The 23,905-nt window shown below is 43.8% G+C and overlaps 1 protein-coding gene across 9 annotated transcripts in view; it reads right to left on the reverse strand.

The window, feature by feature from the left end:
• Positions 1–649: 649 nt before the first annotated feature.
• bcorl1 (BCL6 corepressor-like 1) overlaps positions 650–23,905 on the reverse strand; it is a 28,735-nt gene continuing 5,479 nt past the window's right edge. For 2 of the 9 annotated variants that reach the window (XM_046405496.1, XM_046405498.1), the window contains exons 2-12: positions 15,273–15,344; positions 12,578–15,169; positions 12,189–12,321; positions 11,390–11,851; positions 9,439–9,626; positions 8,913–9,179; positions 8,647–8,813; positions 7,930–8,075; positions 6,434–6,511; positions 5,119–5,290; positions 650–2,536 (exon numbers count right to left, since the gene is read on the reverse strand). In XM_046405496.1, coding sequence (XP_046261452.1) covers positions 2,170–2,536; positions 5,119–5,290; positions 6,434–6,511; positions 7,930–8,075; positions 8,647–8,813; positions 8,913–9,179; positions 9,439–9,626; positions 11,390–11,851; positions 12,189–12,321; positions 12,578–15,169; positions 15,273–15,278 — 4,578 coding nt within the window. In that variant the 5' untranslated portion in view covers positions 15,279–15,344 and the 3' untranslated portion in view covers positions 650–2,169. The other 7 variants (XM_046405502.1, XM_046405497.1, XM_046405495.1 and 4 more) reach the window with 7 other exon arrangements.

The raw sequence follows: 23,905 nt of genomic DNA on the forward strand, positions 1-23,905 counted from the left end.
GTGTTTTATTTCTGGGAGGGCAAATTATCGTGGAACAAAAACAAAAGCACATCCAAAAGCCACACACACACACACACACTCTTCAGCAGGCACCAGACTAAACAGGATATCATGTCAAAAGAAAATCTCCACACTTGTTCTCTGCTCATGCTTTGCTGTTTGCGGTTGCTGTGGGATGTTTAAATCAATCAGGTGCGGTGCAGACTATCCAGATTCTACTTTTTTTTTTAAATGTAACTCTTTATTTTATTTATTTATTTATTCTTTTTGGCATTTTCAGCTTTGCTCGACAGCCTGACAGAAGGGACAGATGGGTAATCAGTATGTACCTTGGACCAATACTCCACAGAAAAGCCCATTTATGATATTTACTCATCAGAGAGTTGAATCAGAACAGCTAACACTCTTGGGTTTAAACATAGAAAGCTTTTCTTCTGGTACAGTGCAGATTAAAGTCATGATTCTTTGCAGTATTTCTCTGAGGGGTGAGCTATCTGTGATTCAAGAAAAAAAGAAAATCAGCAAAATATCTGAGGCTAAAGAGATAAACTTGAGAAACGCCTGAGGAGAATTCTGACATTAACATTCCCTTCGTTATAATAATCATTTTTACTGTAATAATCCAATTGACAAAACAAAGAGATAAAACTAGGATTCACAATCATGCTTTATTCTTGTTGATTTCTTATAAAAGAATCAAATAAAAGGCTCTTCAAGATCTCTCACACTGCTCAGTCTTTCAGTCTTGCTGTGTCCCGTTTTCTTTAACTAAACTATACTTTTCTTTACACCTTAAGTCTCTTCATTTTAAATATCTTTTATTAGTTTGTGACTTCAAACCAAGACATCATTGATTGTCAACACAAAAATCTGTCTTAGCACCAGTACAATAAAACTGTACTTTAGCTTTTTTGAAATACTGTTTTTGAATGAGGGAGGAAAATATCAGAATAAAGGGATCCTAATAAGTACATTTCAAAATGAAGCACCAACCATACAAAGCATTTTTTTTTCCATAGATAGGCTTGTCAGATATACAAGAGGTCAAATATATTAATGACTATTAAATTAAGCACAACAAACAGTGTAAAGAAAACACTGCAACACAAAGCACTCTAGGATCCGGAAACACCATACTGGGACGTAGGGGGACAGTCGCTGCTGCAGTTAATCGGGCGTCTCTGCTCCTCGGACACAGGAGCAGGCTCTGGACTCCAGAGATGGTACTGATTTTCCTCTGAACAAGATCCACAGGATTCTGTATCGGTTCAGGAGGAGTAAACCCGGGGAGTGGAGAACACCACTGCCATCTGTCCATTTCTGTAAACAAACTCTCAAGGTCCAAAACAAACAAACAAACAAACAAAACTTACTATTTCATACTATGAGCAGGGACTTTGACAGCTCAGAGCTGCCCTGGCTTACTCTGTGAAATGCGGAGGAGAAACAAACATCGTAAGCTATTAGCTCTGTCCACTGATTTTCTCCCACGGATGTTGAAAGTGAATGAAATGAAACACAGGAGGTAAAAGGAAATGAGGCTCTCATGTGAGAGGGTGATTATGTTTGAATATTATGTGCCGTGGTCTCTCCTCTGCAGGTCTCCGGGTCTCCCAGGTTGACAGAGAAACCATCTGGGCCACTGGCCTCCCTGACTTAAGCGTCTTAGCGTTATGCAAGAGTTCACCAAGATAAAAGCCTTGGATTATCTCCCATCGAAAAATAGCGCTTTCCCTCAGGAACAAACTCAAACGAAAAAGTCCTGAATATAATCCGTCCTTTGCCACAAGAATACATTTATCTATCCAAATGTTAACCCTGATGGCAAGATATACATATACACTACATGTACATACATAATCAATAAAAAAAGCTTGCTCAATAGTTCTCATGTATTCAAATATACCTATAGATAGGAACCTGAAAGCTGCTTTCCAGCACCCACCACTCCCATGTGCAGGTCCTCGTGATCATTTAATCACCTTCTGTCTGAGGTCAAAGGTTATAGATGGAGTGTCAAGTCATTACTGGAGCTGGAGTCAAAACCCACGACCCTCGTTACAATGGACGGAGAGGTTTCGTTTGAGCCGCTGAGCGCAGGGAAGGACTTGGGCTGACACTTGAAAACGACAACAGTTTGCACGTTGGAGGAGTGCGGCGACAGAGAGGCTATCGGCTGCGAGGCTTCCCTGTGTTTCTCACCATCTCCTCCTCCTCTTCCTCATCCTCCTCGTCCTCCTCCTCCTCCTCCTCCTCCTCTTGTAGGATGTGAATAGTGGAGCCCAGTAGTCTCTGGAGCTCTGGTACGCATCGCACCAGATCCACAAGTCCCTCCTCTTTCTCGTCTTCCTCCTCCTTGTTCTTCCCTCTGTAGGGCGAAGCCAACGTGGAGCTCACCTGGCTGACCGATACCTGCCTCCAGAGCTCAGAGCGCGACAAGCTCACCACCTCCAAGTGTGGGTAACGCGCCCGGAAGATCCGCGCCGACATCTTCAGGCGCTTCAGGACGTCTGTGAGGAGGAACCAGTTGCAAAAGCTGCGAGAGAGAAAAATGTCTGATATTAGTCCAAGGTTAGAGTATTGAATAAGAAAGACAAAAAAAAAAGATCAGATTTGCTATTCTAGGAACCACATTTTATATTTTTACCATATTAATTCTTATGTGTGGACAAACAAACACAAGTCTACACATTTCAAGTGAGGTGTACAATAAAAACAATTTTCCATAAACTGCCTTTTTGCATTTTTTGCACTCTTTTCTTGCTGATGTGCAAAGTTTGCTGCTTACATCAAACCTGTTACTTACTCACTGACAAGAAATCCTACTTTTCCTAAAGTTTTCGTTAAAACTGTTCCTCAATTTTACGATCATTTATGAGTTTGTTCTGTTGTTAAATTGTATTGCATTATACTGACAGACGTTTCTATTATTTTGTCCACTGTACTGATATCCATGAGGGTTGAGTGCACCTCTCTGTATAAGGTGATAACAAGTGATAAAGTTAGGACTAATGCAAAGCAGAAAGGTTCATGAAAACAACACAACAGGATGGATTAATTTAGAAGGTTTGACATGTTTTAGCCCATTAAGAAATCACTGTTGACTGAGTTTTAATACAGCCGTTGGTTTCAGTTGATGATACAGCATGAAAAGCAACCATGTTGTGAGAAAGATTTAGCGCATGTTCAGACAGGTAATCCAGCAGCATGGAGTCTGCTAATTTTACATATCAAGCTCTAAAATCAAGTCTGAGAGCCATAACAATCACAGCAGCCGTAAGCTCTGATGTCAGGAACTGAAACTTAAGTCGATATGGACACAGAGAAAAGCGGTTGCTTACTTAGAAAACATTACAGTTTGCCAGATGAAGCTTGATCGTGTCTGCCCACAAGAACACCATTTTTAAAACAGTGCAATAATAATAATCTTCATAAGAAAATGAACCGAGGTGCAGGTTGATCATACAACTTTGCTCTTTTTAATCAAATAAGCTAGTTTCAATCAAAACTCTGTTTCATAAATGGATTAAAATGCATTTCCCGTCTCATACATCTGGAGAGCTATGCTGACTAAATCTGTCTGGTTGGTTTTGAATCACTCTGCCATACTGACTCTGATGCCGCAGGTCAAAAACGAAACATCAAACTTTGCAGAATTTTTTCAAACTGCACAGCAAAAAAGACCCGACGAGGATGACAGACAGGAGCAGGTAGATTAGGCAGCTTGCTGGTTGTCAAACCAGCCAATCCAAGCTGTCTTTTTCTAATTCTGATGTTCCGATAATGTCGAGCATGTTTAATATCACTGGAAGGTGGGCATGCACTCCCTCACCAGCAAGCGGCAAACTGGATGGTTACTTCAGCAACGGTTGGAAAAGCGTTCAAAACGCCATCACACCCACATGGTAGACGGTGAACTGACAGGGTTATGAGTTGGCGTTTCACTTGGCGTGTAACTTATTTTAGTGAGAAGTCTTATTTTTGAAACAGTTCGCCTCTCATTCTCACTGTGCTCTCCCACTAAAGCAGCACAGCTAACCAGTGGAAGCTGGTCGAGAGCTGAGGCGACAAGATCCAAAATGTAAAGGTTGTAAGGAAACAGAGTTTATGTTTTGGGATTGTACTGGCAAGAACACTGTTGACACATGACACCTTTCATCTTGTGTTCTGTGCTTTTACTGACACTTAACAAATTGTTAATGTGTCGTGTTTCTCAGGGGGGGTGTAGCGTGTTAGCTGCCCCGGAGCTCACAGGGAGCTGAAGTTTAATTCAAGCTGTTAATATTTAATTATCTGTATTTTTTAACGCTTTGTCAACACTACAGAAGCACTGGGTAACTGCTAAAGCATGATAAGGTTGTCTGACAACGACTGTTGTTAGGTACTGGTTTGATTAATGTTTTAATGAAGTGTGTATTGATTACTGACAGAAGTTAATCAGTGATCAGGATAATTATGAGCTCATTGTACTTGATCATCAATCATGATGTGCTTGATGGTGTTGTTAATAACTCCTAATGAAACCTGAAAGCTCAGGATTCTAATTGACCTTTAGCTTCCCTTTTCATAAGTCACATTAACATTTGAAAAGCTCATATTGTGCCCTATAATGTGACCTCCACATTTTGTCAGCTGCTGCTTCTGATGTGTAAATACAATTTCAGGCCAAATGAGAGAAGTTAAAGCTGTGACTTACAGACTATTTATGTGCCTGTCGTTCTAATGTAAACGCCTACCAATCTAATCACTCAAACAGTGCCAAGTCTGTTTCCATTTTCATCTTTTATCATAACCTCATCATCATCACTTACAACTACTGAAAGCAAAGTGAAAATGCATCCAAACTGAGTTCACACGTGCTAAATTTGGAGGCATTTTGCTTATAAGTGTCAGTAAGAATGTATTGAATGAATTAATGTGGCTCCCTCCAATTTTCCATGTTTCATTCTTGTTTATTTAAACTCAAAATTACCAATTTAAAGAAACTATAAGATGTGGATTTTTGGATAAGGATTTAAAGCTTTAAATTAAAATAAACAAATAAATAATAATTAAAGGATCGTGCAACCTCAGCACAGTTATTCATCACTTTCAATCAGTTCATCTTTGCGAACTTACCCCTGGGATAAGGACACCTGAACATGATAGCAGGGTAAGAGAGGCTCGGATGAGAACTCAAACAGAAGGCAATCTTTGTCCGAGTCCGGCTCAGTATTCCCTGTTGTATTCTCCTCCAGTTCCTGATTCTGCTCAGACAGCAGGAAGTCCCAGCACGGCTCCTGGTCGGTCTCTGTGACGACAAGTTCACTGAGGTGAGAGGAGGACCAGCGAACAAACTCAGCTGCTTGGATACATGGAGTCTGGACTCCCTCTAGAGGACGATCTATTCACGTCAACCGTAAAAGGTTTAAGACTGATTGCTGGTGATGCTGAGATCAGATACAGGAATGCAAACTTTATACCCACAGCCACATGTGGTAAAGGAATATTTACTGCTAGACTGCAGGGAGTGTGATTCAGTGCCTCTACTGATATGAAAGACACAATGAAAACAGATACAATGACATTTTAAAGCCTCATGTTTTCTGTGACAGGAAGTCAGCGCAGCTGTTTCTCAAACAACAATAAATGCCAAATAAAAGCGCACAAATAATCCACGATTTCTCCCGCAAATAACATAAAGGATAAAGATTAAATATAATCACACATATTTTACAGAAATCTATTCAACACTAACCAGCAAACCAAAGACTGGCATCAGTTCTTTCAATATATTAATAAAAAAGTTGTCAGGGAGGAAAGGCTGCAATATAAAGGGAGAACTGGATGCAGGCTGTATTATGGGTGATTTAAAACCAAATGGAGGGGAGTGTTATCATCCTCCATGAAAAGATTTAACACAAAAAATGGACAATAATGTACAAGGAGCAGATGTAACTTTGATGGAAATTTTAGAATAAGAGTACTTAGATAAGAAAAACAAATGAAAAAAAAAACCCAATAAAGAACAATATACATATCTGTCCTCAACGTGGGGGGCAAATAAACGTTTCTTCAGTCATTTTTTATCTGGACAGTTTCATTCCAAAGATTTCCACCTTCTCATTCATTCTTCCATGCAACAACTCTAATCCTCCACTGAATAACTGGCTCCCTGTGGCTGTTTACAACACAGCACTGATGCTGGTACAGCAGACTGTCATCCCTCAATGTCCCGATGGCCGAACGTGAGCCTGGCCTACAAACTGGAATAATTTTGCTGCAGAAGGCTGGTCAATGCTTCAACAAGCCTCAACTAGTCTTCCTCACTGCCAGAGCAAGACTGAAAGTACTTCTTCATCACCACAAACTGAACTGAAGAATCGGTCCATCGATCAGCGGACGGACTGACAGACAGTAAGACAGATCAAGCCACTATTGCAAGTTTTCTTACCAAAGAGGGAGCTGCTGTAGAAATCCCAGTGTAAACTGGGGTCTTGTTCCTTGCGGCCTTCCAGGTCGGTGAAATATTCTGTGAAAAACAAACCAACAAACACAGAAACAAACAAACAAACAAACAGTGTCCTGTGTTATATTTTGTGGTAAATTTGCAAGACAGGGCCTAACATTAAAGCCTGTCAAGATCAAACAAAAAACATGATGGCTTTTGCAGACGCCTCAACAAAATAATACACAACATAAAAATGAGTACTAGTTGCTGGAAAACTGGCTGAAGTAGCAGTTTGTCTTTGTGAAACAATCTATTTTTAGGCATCGGAGCTGGGCCTGCGTGTGGCTGTATTAACTAATGAGCCTCCATCTGTCTATTTACCTGAGACGATTACATTCCTTTGAATGCTGATGCTGCAGCCAAGTTGATGGTGAAAGAAAAACGAGTAGCAGCGAAGTGTTAAAAGCAGACTGGTGTTTCCTGACTCTTCACAACCTGGCTAAGCGCTGCAGAAAGATGCTTTAAACTGGTCAACATCAGCAGCACTGATGTGAAGATAAACCACAAAGCTCAGCATCTATAAACAAACTGATGGGCCTGACTTTTTACTGGTTCCCAATGACAAACAAAAGAGTCTTTAGTGTTGTTCTAAGGAAGGCAGATGTGCAATTAATGGCTCAGTTATGGAACAAGGTTGACACAAGAGAAGCCAAATTAAAGCAGTTTCCTGAATCTATTACTAATGATCGATAACTGAGAAATCAATAGCAGCTTTTCAGACACACCATGCATGTTTTTCTTCAATAAAAGCTATATTTAATCTACCGTGGGCTGTTTTTTCACCACAGCGATATCATGTCAAGATGCAAGTCTCCCTGATTTTCATTTATTAATGCGAACATATCGTCACATATTGATGAAGAGCTGCAGTGCGTTCGTTTATGTGGACGCGAACCCAAGGTGATCGTGCCCCAACCACTGGGGAAACTCAACTGAAGTCCAGCAATTAAAACTCCCCGAAGTTTCCGTAACCAGGACAATATTTTCAACTTTGGACGACCACAAGACAACAAAGTAATACGATTCACACATTTGAACGCAAGCAGCTCAAACTGTTAATGACAAGCCCTTTATGGGTTATAAGACTTTATAAAATAGAAAAAAGTTCTTATCTATGCTGCACGCAGCATTGTTAATCTTTCACTGTGCCAAATGTGATGTAGTGGCACTGAGCACTGAGCTTAGTAATGTGTTGACACATTTACAGTCAGAGTTACTGTAAATGTGTCCAAGTTTTATTATTTATTTTCTTGTCTCATTTCGATTAGCTTTACTGTAGTCTGCTGTGTTGTTTATTGTGTCTGAAGTGTTTGTTGATGATGTGAAAAATGAATTTAGCCTGGAGTAAAACAGCACTTCAACACCTTGGAAACGGGAATGGGAAATTTATTCAAAACTAGTTCTCCTGGCTGATGAAAAAAAAAAAACGGATGAGCTACCTGTGAGGAAGGTCTTCATGCTCGGGCTATGAGCCAGTTTGACTGGTGTGTGCCCAGAGTAGGTGGCCAGAGTCGGGTCTGCACCGTGGTTCAAAAGCAACCAGACTATTGGGAGGTTATCACTCGCTACTGCATCATGAAGGGGCCTGAACGAAGAACAAACAAAACACAGATGGCTTTCAGGGCTGCATTTTACGCTGTAGATGAAGCATCAGATGTGTACTACAGTAAAACAAAAGCAAGATTAACTTTCAAATACTTTCCTCCTCTTGCTTTGATCAATTACGATCTGTGTGAACAGAAAAGTAAATAGGCTTAACAGGCAACAGGAAATATTACCATTTTTATATCTCATTAAGATGTCTAATTTCAGGCTGTGTATTTTCAGAGGAGTAAATAATAAACAGTGAGATGATTGTCAGGTTATTTTTGATTATTGCAGACATTTCTTGGCACAAAATCTACACTACTCAATGAAATATGTGTCCACTATATGAATACGACCAACAGGCATCCACCTGAGATCTCCTTTTGCTCAACAAAGAATGCAAGATGCAACAAAAGGCTCCAAAAAGCCTGTAAGTGGAATTTGAAGGTCAAGAAACAACCTCCATATTCAAATATGTCACAAAGGTTACACCCATGACAGTACTTACATGGGTTTAATTCAGCTAACCAGAATCATAACTCAAAATCATCCCCCCCGTGAAGCCTCACCGTGTTCCATCCTGGGCGCTACAGTTGACGTCAGCGCCGTGTTTCAGTAACATCTGGACAATCTGAGTCCAGCCTCGAGAGGACGCCTCGTGGAGAGCTGTGTAACCGGCATTATCACGCCGATTGACCTCCCTGATGTCCTTCTCAAGACAGTACTGGACTACATCCTGCAGCACAGAGGTAGGACGACAACATGGTTCAAAGAGGTGCACGGCTTATTGGACTTCACGTTATCAATACGACACATGTGAACCAATGGATTTTACCTGATAGCCCAATCGAGCAGCACGCTGCAGCAAGGTCTCGCCTGCATTTTTATTGACAATCAGCCGACGAACCTCCGGGGGAATGGGCCTTTTGGGTGGAGACTCTGAATCGCTGCTTCTTCCCGATAAGCCTTTCTTATTGGGAGGAGATGACGGCAAAGTTTTTGGAGTGGGTGGGGGGCTGGCTGTTCTTTTTACATCGGAACCATCATCATCCAGCGCAAGTGACGCACCACGCTTTCCCAAGCTGCTGCGTTTAGTCTTGATCTAAAATACAGAGTTATTGGTTACAGCACTGTGCAACGAATTAATTTTCTTGTAATACACTGACCATGCAGTGTGTTCCACTTATCAAGGAACTGCGCAGCATAAAACCAGCTGCTATCATAAATGTGACAAACATAGCATTTATCTAGCCACAGGGGGGCACTGTAAGCTAATATATTCATGGTGCACCGTACGTTATCAGCCCCGTATGGTTCGAGGTGTACTGTAAGCCTACAAGCAGTATCGGAGAGCAATTCACCTTCTGATCGTCACTGTCACATAGGTGCTTGCTTTTGAACTTTCTCTTCCCTGAAGGCTTGTCACTGTGCTCTGGAGATATCTCGCTGCCCTGGTAGCGGACCGACCCCGAGCGAGTGACAGAGGGTCTCCGTGGAGCAGGATCTGGACTGGAGGCAGTGCGGCTCGGACACTGATCCACCTGTGGATCTGTAATGACAAATTAGATTGGAGGTTATGCTGAGTAGTACTGAAGTGAAAAATCCACTTAACATGTTAATATCTTAATGTTACCCATTTTATCTAGAATGTGCTATAGACATTGTAGGTGCCTGCTGAGCACAATGTGGAGTTTTCTTCAGGAAGCATGGCACTTCCTGAACCAATGGTCCATGGTTTAGTCATCGTATCTGCTGTAACAGGATAACTTGTGTCTATGCGGCTCTCTGCTCAGTTTTCAGCAGCGCTGCGATCAGGCTGGAGATACAGTATTTCTGTTAATTCTCCACATATAAACCTTATGTGTGTCTTATCAACAGGTAGCTGATGTCGACATGACACACAGCACCTCAGGAAGATAAAAGAGTCAGATATTACTGTCTTCTATTTGTCACTTTTCATATACTGTATACATTGTTTTCTCTGGGTTTACAAAGAAATTAACGTCCCCATTATTAACTGTGTACAAAAACTTGGGAAAGCAAGTGGGAAAGTGAGGACCAGTTACAAATATTAGATCTAGGAATTTTGTTCATTCGGGTTAGGTGGTGCCCAGAATGGATCTGGTGCTGGGTGTAAGCATTATAATTGTAGGGAAGACCCAGGTACATGCCGTAGTTGTTGAAAAATTTCAAACGGTCTCACAATGTTCTATCAAATGATTTCCCACAGCACCTTTTATGAAGATGTACCTCACAAAATCTGAGGTACATCTTCAGAAGCCAGAAGCTGCCAGCTATGCTTCCTTATGGTCCATTCTGAATCATTTATCCTTTATTCCTGGATGGATCATTTACGGTATATGAATACACTGAGGGTTCACAAACAGCTATTCACACCACCTTGTCTCTGTGTGTTGTTCAGAAGCTAATAAAAACAACATAAAAACAAAAACATGCAAATGTAAAATGTAGTGTTTTTATATGTATTTTATCCTATATTCGCTCATTCCTAAAAGCACAGTTTCCACTGTCCGTATAGATTTATTCATCAGGTTTCTTTTTTTAATAGAATGAATTATCACAGTCTACAAAGAGTCAGAAATAATGACAAATGCCCATCACAAGGCAGCATTGCCAAATGTTTTGTCACTTAGCCTGATTAGCAGCCAAAAAAGGATTAATATATAATGGTATTAAAATACAACAATTCAGGCTTATTTGTGAGGCTGTTACAAACTAATGAATTGTGTGGTTCAGAGCTATAACAGCTACTTGATTATTCAAAGCTGCCACGGTAATTTTCATAATCATTTAATGTGCTGATTTTTTTCACAAGTAGTTGATTAACGGTTAAAATGTCAGAAAATTGTTCAAAATGTCCTTCGCTATTTACAGGGGCCCCAGACGACAACTTCAAAGATCATATATCTTGTCTGCACAACACAAACTCAAAGATACTCTGTTTACAATGATATAAAACAGAGAAAATCAACAACTTCTGAAATTAGATGATGACAGTTTTTGCTTTACAAATTACTTAGACAAACAAAGCTGGTTAATTTCCTGTCACTTAATTAAATGATTAATCAACTAGTTGTGGCTACCCTGGTCAAAGCTTTCTTTTTAAATATCAACTTCAGCCCTTGATGAACAGAAACACTAAGAAGCAGACTCAAATTTTAAAGATTCATTCTCTAAGCTTACACACTGCTTTTGTCATATCTGTAACTAATAGCTGCACTTTTGATCAACACTTGGGCTGGAAACACTTAACTGAAAACCTGACTTGGTCTCTGGAGACAAACTGCATACCTGCTGGTATTCCACTGTCCTGTCTCAGGGAGTCAGATTCCTCAAGGCGCCCTCCATCTTCCAGCTTGTCTTTCTCAGTGATGTACTCCCCAGTCTGGTACTTTCTGCTACAACATCGTCTGCGTTTCTTATGAGCGGGTGTCTCACCGTCTGCACTGACCGTCTTGCCCTTGCCCTGAATCATTCGCTCTGGCAGGGGGTTTGAGCGAGGCCTCCCCCTCGGACGGCGGGCGGGTTGGGCAGTGGGTGGCAGGGAGGCTGGTGGGGGAGGCGTTGGTGGGGGTGGAGGGGAAGGCGTTGCAAAGCCCCAGAGGTCCAGTCGTGCCTCATCAGCTCGCCGTCGTCCTCTCCTCAGTCTTGGGAAGGAGCTCTCTGTAGTGTCGGGCTCTTTACTGGATACGGCACAGCTATTGAGAGAGACTGGAGTCTCCACACTCTGAGTGCTGCTGCCACTATCTGTAACTGATTAAATCACATTTGATTGTTATACTCACACCAGCTTTTATCCAAAGAAGTATGACTGAGGCATCCAAAAATGCCATTCAGACAATTCATATGACATTTTCCATTTCCTATTACACAAACTACAGTACTGCTGCAGATGACTGCAGGTTATTTATCTCCAGAACTAAAGCTATGAGATGCCAGAGTAATCTAACTGCAAGCTCGATAAAAGGCTACATGTCAGACATAACTGAGAGCATCATTAAATTTGTGATAGATATCAGACATTTGTCCACACTGTGAGAACTTTACAGGGCAGTAAATGCCACAGGATTGTAAGAAACAATGACTTTACCTGGTTTGTCACGGGTTGGTTGCTCCACCTTACTGGGACTGATCTTGTCCCTTGGAATCGGCTCTTTACTCTGTGCAGAAAGTTTTCCTGCTGATGGACTCTGCTCCAGCACAGGTGCACATTGTTTCTTCTGCTGAAATACACAGGGGGACATAGTGAGCATGCTGTATCGTATGCTATTGATCACACAGCTTTCGTGCTGATGGAAAGAGAACGTAGCTGACTCACACTAAGCCCTTGGAAGTTAACAGTCGTAGATTAGTATTATGACAGGGAGCTCTGTATGGCCAATTCACTAGTTAAAATCTTTAAAAAGGCAGATAATAAAAATGAACACAGATATTTTGGACACTACAAAGGATGTATAACCATACATACAGATAGTTTACCTTCTTTTGGCAAGACACTTTGGTCGGATTGTTTTCTGTGCCTTTCTTCTTTCCCGTAGCCTTCTTCGATGGGCCAGTCGCTGACTTTTCCTTCGCTGCCTTCTTCGGGCTGGTTTTCTTTTGTTTGATGGCAGCAGCTTTTGCTTTGGCTGGCGATTCCTCTTTGGTTCCGTTCGTTTTCTTCTCAAACTTGTCGCCTCCACCCGCACGCTGGCCCGTAAGAATAGACGCAACCGTGCTATCCAATTTGTCACTGGGAGGACTGTCTGATGCCCCACTTTCTTTCTTCAATATCTCCCCCTCTAACACCTGGGCTAGTTTGCTCTCCACCCTGTTTCCATTTGTTGATGCATTGCTCCTAAAGAGATAAGACTGGCCGGCAGGATTTGTGGAGCCCTGCTTCATTTGTAGTCCCATGTGTTCTCCCGGACTGGTGTTTAATTCAGTATTATTCTCTGAAGGCTCTGTGGCATTCACCTTCTCGTGCCTCCTCATAGTTTGAGCTGAGTCCCCTTGAGATGGCGTGCCAGCCCACTTTTCCAAAGACCAGTATGGTGGGTATTTAAAAGCAGGCGTATGCTTAGATTGGGTGTCTTGGCTCCCTGTGAGTGGATTCAGAACTTCAGCTTTTCTTGATGTAACAGGTGAGGACTGAGTATTACCCTCACCAGTCAGTGCTGTTGTTTCGAGAGCTTGCTGCTTTACAATGGACGCAAGATTAGACAGGGGAGACTTGATTCTCTCCCACTTATCATCCTCAGGTTTGGACGGGCTGTGGTGGGTATTCTGAAACTTAGATCCTTCTGTCACTGGGGCACCCTTGGTCTTTGGAGATCCTTGTGTGATTTTTCCCTGAACAGCCAAGGCTTGGTGCGGAAGATGAGACGGCTGTTGCCATGCTGGATTGACAACGGTGGCTTTGCCAGGTCCGGATTTCTGATGAATCTGAGCATTGGCACAGCTTGACAGAGCAGTTGTGAGCGCTCCTTTAGAAGGACAGTTCTTAGTTATGGCTGTGCTGGTGTTTTTAACATGTTTGATGCTGTGAGAATGTTGGTTGCCCTTCATCAGACAGGATGGCTTCTTTCCTCCTGAGGCCAGATGTTCTCCTTGGTCAATTATTGATATAAACTCCTGTTTTGCGAAACTCTGAAATTCATCGGCAAAAGTCCCTTTTCCATCTTTGCCCCGTAGAGTAGAGGCCAGTATGGGGCTAGCCACACCTACATATGTTCCAGGGATGCTTTTAATGGGGTCTTGTGAAGATCCCTTACCCCAGGTTGGTTTGGGCTCTGGGATCTGGTGATTCTGAGGCCTATTTATTTGCTTTTGATGAGATCCATTTCTGTGAGTGTTTGGTAAGATAGGGTACTGCACAGCTGAGCTGTAAGTTGCCGAATGACTCCTCTTCGAGTTTAGAAAATCTCTCTGATTTGACTCATTATGATGAGTCTCAATCATTGTAACGGGAGGGTCACTTGTGCATTTTGGACGTTTTGATTTAGCGGACAGATCAAGTGGTACATCTCTTGGTTCAGCAGAACAAACTGTGTGGTCCTCTGGAGCAGAGGGAGAAGTCGTTTTAAGAGAGCCCGTGGTTGTCTTGTCTACGCTGTTGCCTTTTTCCACATGGTTCAGCAATCTGCTCTGAGAGTTGATGCTGGCCAGTGCAGAACCACAGCAAATGGCAGCAGTGGGAGACAGCGTATAGCAGGTGGGTGCTGCAGAAGTTAATGATGGGTGCTGCAATGGTAGAGCAATAGCTGGTGAGGCTACCACTGAGGCTAAAGATTTATGCTCTCCCACAGACTTGGCATTCTTATTAGATGAATGGCTAGATTTAAGTTTTGAGGTCGACGTGGCTGCTTTTTTCTCTGTAGCTGGAGTCCGGCCCATGGAGAACGGATAGGGATAGGTTCGCATGAGTGGTGTCCCTCCGACACCTGAGCTTTGAGGCTGAATTTCTTTCTGAAACTGACTGGCTGTGGCTTCCCTCAATGCTGCAATCTGACCCAGTGCTGGTGGAAGAGTGATTTTACAAAGTTGAGAGGAGAAATTAGTGGAAGGAAGGAAGGCAACAGGCTGGACTGGTTTAAACATAGTGGAGCATTGAAACCCAGGTGGAGCGCTTTGCACAGATTGTGTTTGTGGGTGTGATTTCTTACTGGATGTCACATTGCTGTGACAGGGGTTGAGTGGGTCCTCTCGGCTGACTTTTACACCACTTGACCACTGAGGAGTCGGGAAGACCCCAGCACCATCAGCCTTGAGTTTGGATGCTTCTACCCTTTTGTCTGCTCTCTTCTCTGAGCTGGTGAGGGCTGAGCCGGACATTGGTGCATTGTTGGGCTGCTGAGGTGGAGAAAGCTCAGGGCTGTGGTTGTAATTGCTAGTGTCCAGGCAGGCTTTTGCTGTCTTACAGTCTGTTGTTGGAGTGGTCTTGTTTTGCTGACTGAGGGTAACATCTCCTCTGAACTCAAGGGGTAGCGTCTGGGGGGGATTTCCCACCATACTAGCAGACGCTTTATTTGGAGCACTGATCTCTCTGCTCACCGTGCCTCCATCCCCTACATTCATTAGTGTAGGATCCACCTGAGTAATAAGAGAAGTTCATGAGGCCAGTATTAATTAGACAAGAGGAAAGAATGCTCTAATCTAGTAATCCAACTGTAATGAAAAAAACAAAAACAATTACCTGCATAGGTGTTTCTTTAACACAACATGCCTCAGGGGTAGCTGAGTCAGTCAGGGGAGATTTTTCCTTAAGCTATAGGGATATGCAGAATACACAGGAAAAATAACATTTAAAGCAATCACTAATAATGCTGCTGGATGAATAAGAGCCATTCTATACAACAAAAGGCTCAGAGCAACCAAGGTTGGGAAACTGAAAACTTCCTTTCTGTGATACAGGCTTGGAGGCCAGATATGTTACAATTTCCTCAAAGCGGGGAGACAATTCAGGGTAGCAAACAGAAGTGTGGTAAACCGAAGAGCATGGTTCTTTCGTTCTTGCATTCGGTTTTACTTGATTGCACATAATGAATGTTAACAATTTGTCAGAACTGATCGATCCAGAAAGCAAATTATCATGACTAAAATTAGGATATCCAGAGAGGGAAATGTGACCTTATGCATCAGCTGCAGCCTGGAAACATTATTAGCCAACGACGCCCCAGCAGAGACACGTAACAGGTCACCATTCCTAAATACCAGATCACCCTATTCGTACTATTGGCCACAGTTTCGCTTGTGTTATCCATGGTATTAGCAGGTTGACTCTTAAGTTCTGTTGTCGGTTGAAGCTACTTTGTTCGCACCGGAGATGAAGAGAGGCTGTCTCAATCCTCTTCAAATCTTCCCACCACAACAGATCCAGACCGACACTCGTCTCCACAGATTTCATACAAAACACTGAAGCATGCGGTATGAGATACAGGGAAACAAGAAGGGATATTCTGCTGTTGAACGTATCACTGTTGAAGCCTAAATACGGACTATATAGCAGTTTTAGGAAAACAAAATAAATACTAGATGAGATGTTTTGGTCAAGCCCTATGACTTTTCAACGGCAAATGCTTGTAACAGTCACAAAAACAGAGAGTCTTGCTTTTACCCTGTGACCCCTTTGGGCCCCTGAGCCTGGCCTGGTAGGCCCGTTCAGTAATCCATCCATGAGGCAATCAGCTGTGACTGCTCAAATGATCTTTTATTAGTGAGCGGCAGCCGCAGTGTGTTATGAGCTGTGGAGAGCCATGTGCACCCGTGAAAACCGGGTGACTGAGACTGAGCAAAAGTTTTGCTACCCGCTATGGGCAGGTGGTGATTTATGATTACAATAAGGCAAACCACCTCAATTAAGTACAGTTTTGATCACGCAGAATTAAGATGCTATCAGTTTTATGTAAAATTCAGCATGAAATTTCACTCACTGGCTCTCTGCTGAAAGATTTTCACAACAAAATACATACCCTCCACCATAAAACAACGCTCACCACACACACACACACACAATCATTAATAATAACACGACAAGAGTCGATCTGTCTTGATGTCATCTGAAAACAGGTGCTTGAAATACTCTCGTGTATGCCCAGGACACACGCCAGGACAGCCCCCGTGGTATGTTCACACAGGTGAGCGCGGGCGAGCGCATCTGCAGGTATGTGAGACCACCAGGCAAGAAAAAAACAAACAAACTGTCAAAGCTTTGGGAAAATGGAAAAACGCTTCACCGTGGAGTCAGTGAAACATAGCGAATACGATGCACATAATGAGTGACACACCAATCTGCTGGAATCTGCGAGCACGGACTGAAAAGGGCTCCAGCGATGCAGATACCGCTCAGTGCAAGGAGGGTCTGCATTCATTACCGTACAACAGTTGCTTACAGCTAGTTAGTCTTAGCGCTGCGACCATACGCGCTCTACTCCGCATCAGCATTTGAATTCATCCGCTCTGATGTAGGCCAATAAATGTATGCAGTGCTCCGCACACACGCCGCGTTCAGACAAAACAAAGTCAAGCCTGACATTACCTTTGAGGAAAAGAAAAAAAACAGCCTCGAAGAAATCAAATTATTCTGCTGTAGCCTACTTCGACCCCGGCCAGCTCAATGTCCGGCCCACGGCATGAGAGAACACACGTCCCAATGTCACGTCTGGAAAGTGGACAATGTAGACCACATGTGTGCTGTGGCACTGGGGCACTCTGAAAACAATGTGCTTTTGCTCTATTACAAATATCGGCACGGGAGGGGGGAGGCGACTCTGGAGAGCTCCGGGTCGCTCGCTGCTCTCCCTCACTGGAGATGGCGAGCAGTCACCATAATGAGAGAATGGCAGCCGGCTCTCAGGTGATCGCTCCATCCACAGACAAACACGGCCACCAGCGGAACTCCCTCAGTGAACCATGCCTAAGTGACGAAGACTAGCGTGGACTGAAACGTGTCGGGATGAAGGGCAAATGTTTGGGTATATTACGGTGACAGGAGAAGAGAGACCCCATCACCACCCAACACCCACCTCCCCTTATCAAGTGGCTGCGTCGCAGGGACACAACGTGGCAATGTGTCACATCTCCGCCCGATAAGGTAAGTCAACATCGGTGCACAGCAGCACAAAAAGAAAAACACAAGAGGGGTGAGACAAACAATCACAACTCATAAACGACCATCAGTCCACGAACACCCGACAAAGTAACGCTACCTGTCTTTGGGGGACGAAGTGAGGGGAAGGGGGGCGGTTTTTAACAATCAAATAATCAATTTGCCCCCAAACACACATCACACATCGGCTGCCATTTGAGTTACTCGCGCACAAGGGGGGAGAAAAAGTAGCCAGCCGGACAACTAACGGAGGGGTTGTGGGGGACACAACTTATTACACCGGACTGAGCTGCTGGAGGGGCCACGAAAAGAGGACAAACAATATATTTAACTCCGCTGACCACCGCCACGATCACCACGGGGAGGTTTCCCAGCTCCCTGCGCAGCGGAGACTCCGCGAAGCCCTCACGCTGCTCCCGGCGGTTTACATGTTGAGGCAGGCTACTGTTATTTATCCCCGGCCGACCTAATACGAAGTGCTCCCGTCTCTCGTGTCGGCCCTTTGGTGGACTGACTGAACCACTTCGGTGTTGAAAGGCATTCGCCAAGCCACCAAGCCTCTCCTCTCCACCCCCCTCCTCCTTTAAGACTCTCTCTCTGGCTCTCTGAAATATTCAATAATTCCCAAGCTAATCAGTAGGCGAGAAAAAAAAAGATGTCTAATGACACAAACAGTTACGAACCCGCTCGTCCAGATGGCATGAGAACGACGGAACAGGCACACGACTCGGATACGGCCGTGTCCAGCCTCTCGCCTGCCGTCCGTGGCTGCTCACTAATCTCGACGGTTTTCGGTTCTAAAAAGTCCGGGGGGGAGGGAGGGAGGGAGGGAGATAGAGAGAGAGGAGAAGGGGAGGGGAGGGGAGGGGGGGGTCGTCAAGACAGTCCGTTTCGTATCGCCAGTCTCCAGTCTGGTGAGAGAGAGAGAGAGGGATAGAAAGAGAGGGAGAGAGAGGGAGAGAGAGAGGGAGAGAGAGAGAGAGAGAGGGAGAGAGAGAGAGGGGTGCTCTCGGTGACAGCATGGGAGATGTAGTGCTCGGCTATCCACGCCCAGGATTAGACGCTGGAGAGCCAGGGAGGGGTAAGGACTACAGGTACCGGCATGCAACGCGAGCTCCAGCCGCTCAAGGGGAATTGAGAAAAGGGGGGGCGGGGGTCGCAACCACAGAGTGTAACGGTGCGCTAAACTGAAAAGGCTTATCGGGGTAACGAAGTGATAAACTGTAATATTTGATTTTAACCAAAGCAGACTCGTGAGTATCACTCAGCGGGTGTTTCCGTTTCAGTGACGGTCAGGTCAATTAACAGAGAGCCAGGGCAGCGGGTGATGGCCGCTAAACAGAAATGCCAAAAAATAAAAAAAAAAGAGAGAAGAGTGGAAGAGGTTTGCTTCTGTTGCAGGGGAATTAACACGAGGAAGCAAGACTCCGGGTGCTGGAGGCACTCCAGTTGCATGCTGTAGGCTGCAGGCTGATGCAGCTTGGAGAAGACTGGGGGGGGGGTCCGTACTAAAGCCTCCTCTGCTGGTTTTTTTGTAAGGATTTCAAACCCACCAGGTTGACCATGTGAGACATATATCTTCCAGTAAGTTTTGGTGATTGGCGTTGCCCCTATCTAACTCGACTGACACATGACGAGGTTGAGCTTCAGTTGTTTTAAAAAGGGGCGCAAACACAAAGCGTTTGCACTAACTCACAAGGTGACAGTGGACTGTTTTGTAAAGTCTCACTTGTGTCTTCCCTTTAGTTGAGACTGGCTTATGGGATATGAGCTGTATGACCGTTTCCACATGCTTTTACAAACCAAAAGTGATATCAGGAACCTCTAGAGCCAATATCATCATTGCCTCCTGATTCTTAAAGACTAAAATGCACAATTAATCTAAAATACCAAAAAAAAGGCACAATTCCTGCAGAAACATGACAACTTTACTCCTTTGGATTCAAGTTGAATACTTTCCTCTTATCTCAAGGAAATTCAATCGAATGCAACTGGACTTAGTTATTGTCTTTGAAGACGTTTCACCTCTCATCCAAGAGGCTTCATCAGTTCATGCTCGCTTGACTAGGCTGGGACTTTCCTCTTAATCGTGATGACTAACTATAATGTAGGGTGACGACATCCCAACTGAAGCAAACTAAACCATATGATTTCCTTGGTTGTGTAATTTAGTCTAAAGGCTACTAACAATCGGTGGTCATGAACACGAACAAAAAGGTGCCGCTCATTCTGCAGTGCTTCTCTTCACTTCACTCTCATTCAGATCTTGCATTGCAGTGTGTCAAAATCACATTTCCTGTCATCATCAGGTCAGGTTTTAATGTCACTTTAAAGTCACACACACACTTTCCCACTGAAGAAGAAGAAGACGGCTTCAACTGGGTTCCAGGCAAAACTACAATTTGAATAAGTTTTTGATTTTTTACTTCATTTCAGCCATTGGTTCTATACCAGACTTTACGCAAAATCAAGCAAAGCCCTGACAGTCCCTAAAACGACAGCCATCTCAATCTATACTGAAATGACCCAAATGTGCTTCACGCAGCAACTGAGCTTAACACAGAGGACACACAAGTTATTTTAGAAAAAACAACAACAAGGCAATATGGAGATGAAGCAGCTCTAATATGATGCACACCGAAACCTCTCCTGGATGTAATATCATATTTACATCATTTGTTAAAGAATAAAATCCATATTTATGTCCAACTTTTTTTTTAAAAAAAGATACTTTCACTTTGAACAAGTGCACAATGAAACAAGGTCAGCTTTTACTAAACTGAAGTCTGACTATAACTTAAGTGCTGGAAAACAAAGACCCAAGGAGCTGAGAGGAACATGTGAGGATCAGCAACTCATTTGCAATTCTGACATCTGCAACTTCCAATCACACACAAGCCAACGGATAAAAGTTTCAGGTATGAAATCAGAGACAAACACCCACAGAATATTTACCTGTTCCTACTCCATAATCACATTTTTGGCACAAGAGCTAAGCAACACAGGTTACCCTGCTGTAATTAGGCCACTTGTCTTACCTGAATCGTCAAAGCAGGCCTGCTGTTTACAAGGGTATCCACTCCTTTAGGCCAACAGATTTCCTACTTTTCTTTCAACACTTGTGGTGGTGAGGAAATAACCGTGCACACACACACACACACACACACAGCGGGGCTGACATCGTCGTGTGACTGAAAAGAGTTTGTTTACTACCATGCACGATCCGTGCCGTCCCTGACCACTGAGGCGGTGCAGGGCGAACGATCCTGCCCGTCCGCCGAGAGCAGAGCGAGCTGAAACTATTTCGCCGCTTTCCTATCGCGGAGTGAATCGGTGTGCGAGAGCTTCGAACATGCCCTTCGCCATTGGCTCAGTAATGGCTGCGTGCAAGCAGCCAAATCGCTGACAGATGATCAAACCTGACCTGGGGAAGCCATAAAAAACGTCGACCAGTAGAAAAGAAAAAGAGGAACGCCGTAGAAAACCGTGTCGGCATACAGCAGGACTACCACAAAGTCGGCAGCTGACACATCGCATTGTGTCTGAGCCGGGGTAACCCGGAGACCTCAACGACCGCGCAAGAGCTATCCCAGTAGTGACCGGCTGCTCGGGGCTTCACCAATTATAGACGAGTTTAGTTCACAGGCTCCACATCGTGGTCTATGTCTGGAGCTGTGGGCTTCAAGCAACTTGTTATGCATGCAGTTATAAATCTCTCCCGAGCATGGATGTGTTCCGCACATGCACTACGACAACTGCGATAGCACAGATGAAGGCACGTTGTTTATTTCGAAGGCCTGATTTAAAAAAAAAAAAAAGAGAGAGAGAGAGAATGTCGCCTTCAAAGTGGGCATACATGGTCATCTATCTGCGAGTCACATTGGAGATTATCGACCCTATTTAGGCCGCCATGGTTATCAGCGACGAGGATGTCCCGTATAAGTTCGTGGTTCACCTGGTCAATATTGAATGTCGAGGCTGGGAAGGCGGCGGGGGGTGGACACTGGGTAAAAATCAAGCGCATTATTCTTCCATCTTGGTCTAAGTAATGAATTATTCTACAATGAACGAAGGATGGCAGCCGATCACAGAAAACAGTGAAGGGTGATGTTCTTATTTGCCAGGTTAACGGATGGCCCGATGTGCCGTCCGGCTGATGTTACATGTCTGTCCGAAATGTAAACGCATCACTTCGTGTAGTTACCGTGTCAGCGGTTGTATAGCCCATCGCATCCACAGCCGACACGCATGGACAGCAGAACCAAGTCCTATGTCATCTCGACACACAACTTGGCTGTCCATACATGTGACACGATCCTACATAATACCGTGGGATAACAGCGAGGCATCACGGCAACTACTGTGGCTCCTCAAAGACACCAACAACTAGAAAATACAGATATCCAGGTCAAAGTTTGGCAGAGTTTTACTCGCCCTCAATAGCGTTGTGCAATGCCCCCTTTAATGCCCCCTGCTCGCCCGTAACGCCTTTGTTATTAGTAATCGCATGGTATTGCACCGTCTTACCTTGCGCTCCGAGCTGTCTACAGCCACAAAGCCTGCACACAGCGCAACAAGCTATTGTTGTCTACACACAGCGGTCCGTGCAGGGCCAGGGATGTGATTTTGAAGTAGAATGAATACAGTATGCAATTTTGGCTTGTCCTCGCGATCTTCCCTTATTGCCAGTTTTCGGTCTGCAGCAGCTGGAGATGAAAATCGCGCACCCTGGGTCCTAGCGCCGGGTAAAGCCCTACAGGTGAATAACAAACAGACTGGTGCTCGGTGGGTTTGAATCTTTAATTGCTGGGGAATTTACCGGAGTCACATAAACAGTCCTTCTAGGGCAGACTGTCTAGCTTTTTTATTCCTGTTAAACCTCAAAGATTTAGATATTCTGCTCGGATGACGTCTTTTTTCTTTTAAAGAAAGGTGTCAGGTCCGATTACGCGGAGCACACGTTACTTTAATGGTGTACTCATGGTCTGCTGTCACCCTGAAAACGATCATTTGCATTCTGTCTAAATGCAACACCGTCAAAAGCACTTTTGACACACCACAGACCGATTTTATTCCCAATGAAGCCATCCGTGTTTAACAAAAAGATAACATAAGTGTTTAAAATCAGTGTCCAACAGTTGGCAGGCACAGCCACTGTTTCTTTTTAAAAGGCAAATCCAGATTGATTGCAATGGCTGAATGGACCTGCTGGGAACGGATTGAGTGGCCCAAGAAGTCAGGGGCCAACAGAGCCAGAGCATCTGTTTGAGTGACCCCTGGCATTACTGATATTTCTCTAAGTCTTGCTATATGACACAGCTGCACCATTCAGACACCTGCTACATTATAAAGCTATATTATAACTGGTCAGGCAGTTTGCACATTAGACAGCTGAGTAATTCTGCTATAAGAAAATAACAAAAAAAATACAACCTGCACCACAGGTTCTCTTGGTGGAGCCACCTTACAGACCAATGTATCGTCCAAAATCCGATCATTGCAGGTGAATCGGTACAGGTGCATACATCAGCTGATAAATGCAGGCGAAGTGCAGAAATGGCAAAGACGTGTTGTCAAACGGTGTCACCATTCTACAGTTTTTCAGAGAGTAGAGATAAGTTTATGTTCAACTGCAAAATATCCTGCCCTGTATCTCTCTTAGCAGAGGTTATTGAAAAAAGGAAAATTTCAGGAAACCCTTTTCCCTTTTTTTGTTTTTTTGTTTTTTTTTAAATATGATCATTTACAGTATGGGCTGCCAAGGGAAAAAAAATCTAGGCTGATGAATCCTTATCGGATTTTTAAAAACTCTCAAATATCAATATCAGTACTGGCCTCAGAGAGCCTATCTCAGTTTCTAAAATATTTGTGTCGATTTAGTTATATTTCCGGGACATTGGCATCGGCGTGGGTTTTCTGTGGAACGAAGCTTTAGACTGCCTCTCAGCATTTCCTGTGTGAATATAATACTGAAATGCAGGTACAGCAGCCAGGTCTCTCATAATCCGTATACAAGCACCCAACATCACAGTATCTGCCCTCAACTGTGTGACATCCAGTGCATGCGGCGTCTTTAATAGCTGAAATCTTTGCCTCTAAAATGCCAGCAAACCTGTAGACACGTGTCTTGTTATTTCACTAATGAATCATAGATAAGTAAAAGGTGTTTGGAGGGAGCTCATGTACGATAAACAGATCAGAAACAGCTAGTCCTCGTTCTC

The sequence above is a fragment of the Scatophagus argus genome, chromosome 12, assembly GCF_020382885.2.
Source record: "Scatophagus argus isolate fScaArg1 chromosome 12, fScaArg1.pri, whole genome shotgun sequence".
Lineage (NCBI taxonomy): Eukaryota > Metazoa > Chordata > Actinopteri > Scatophagidae > Scatophagus > Scatophagus argus.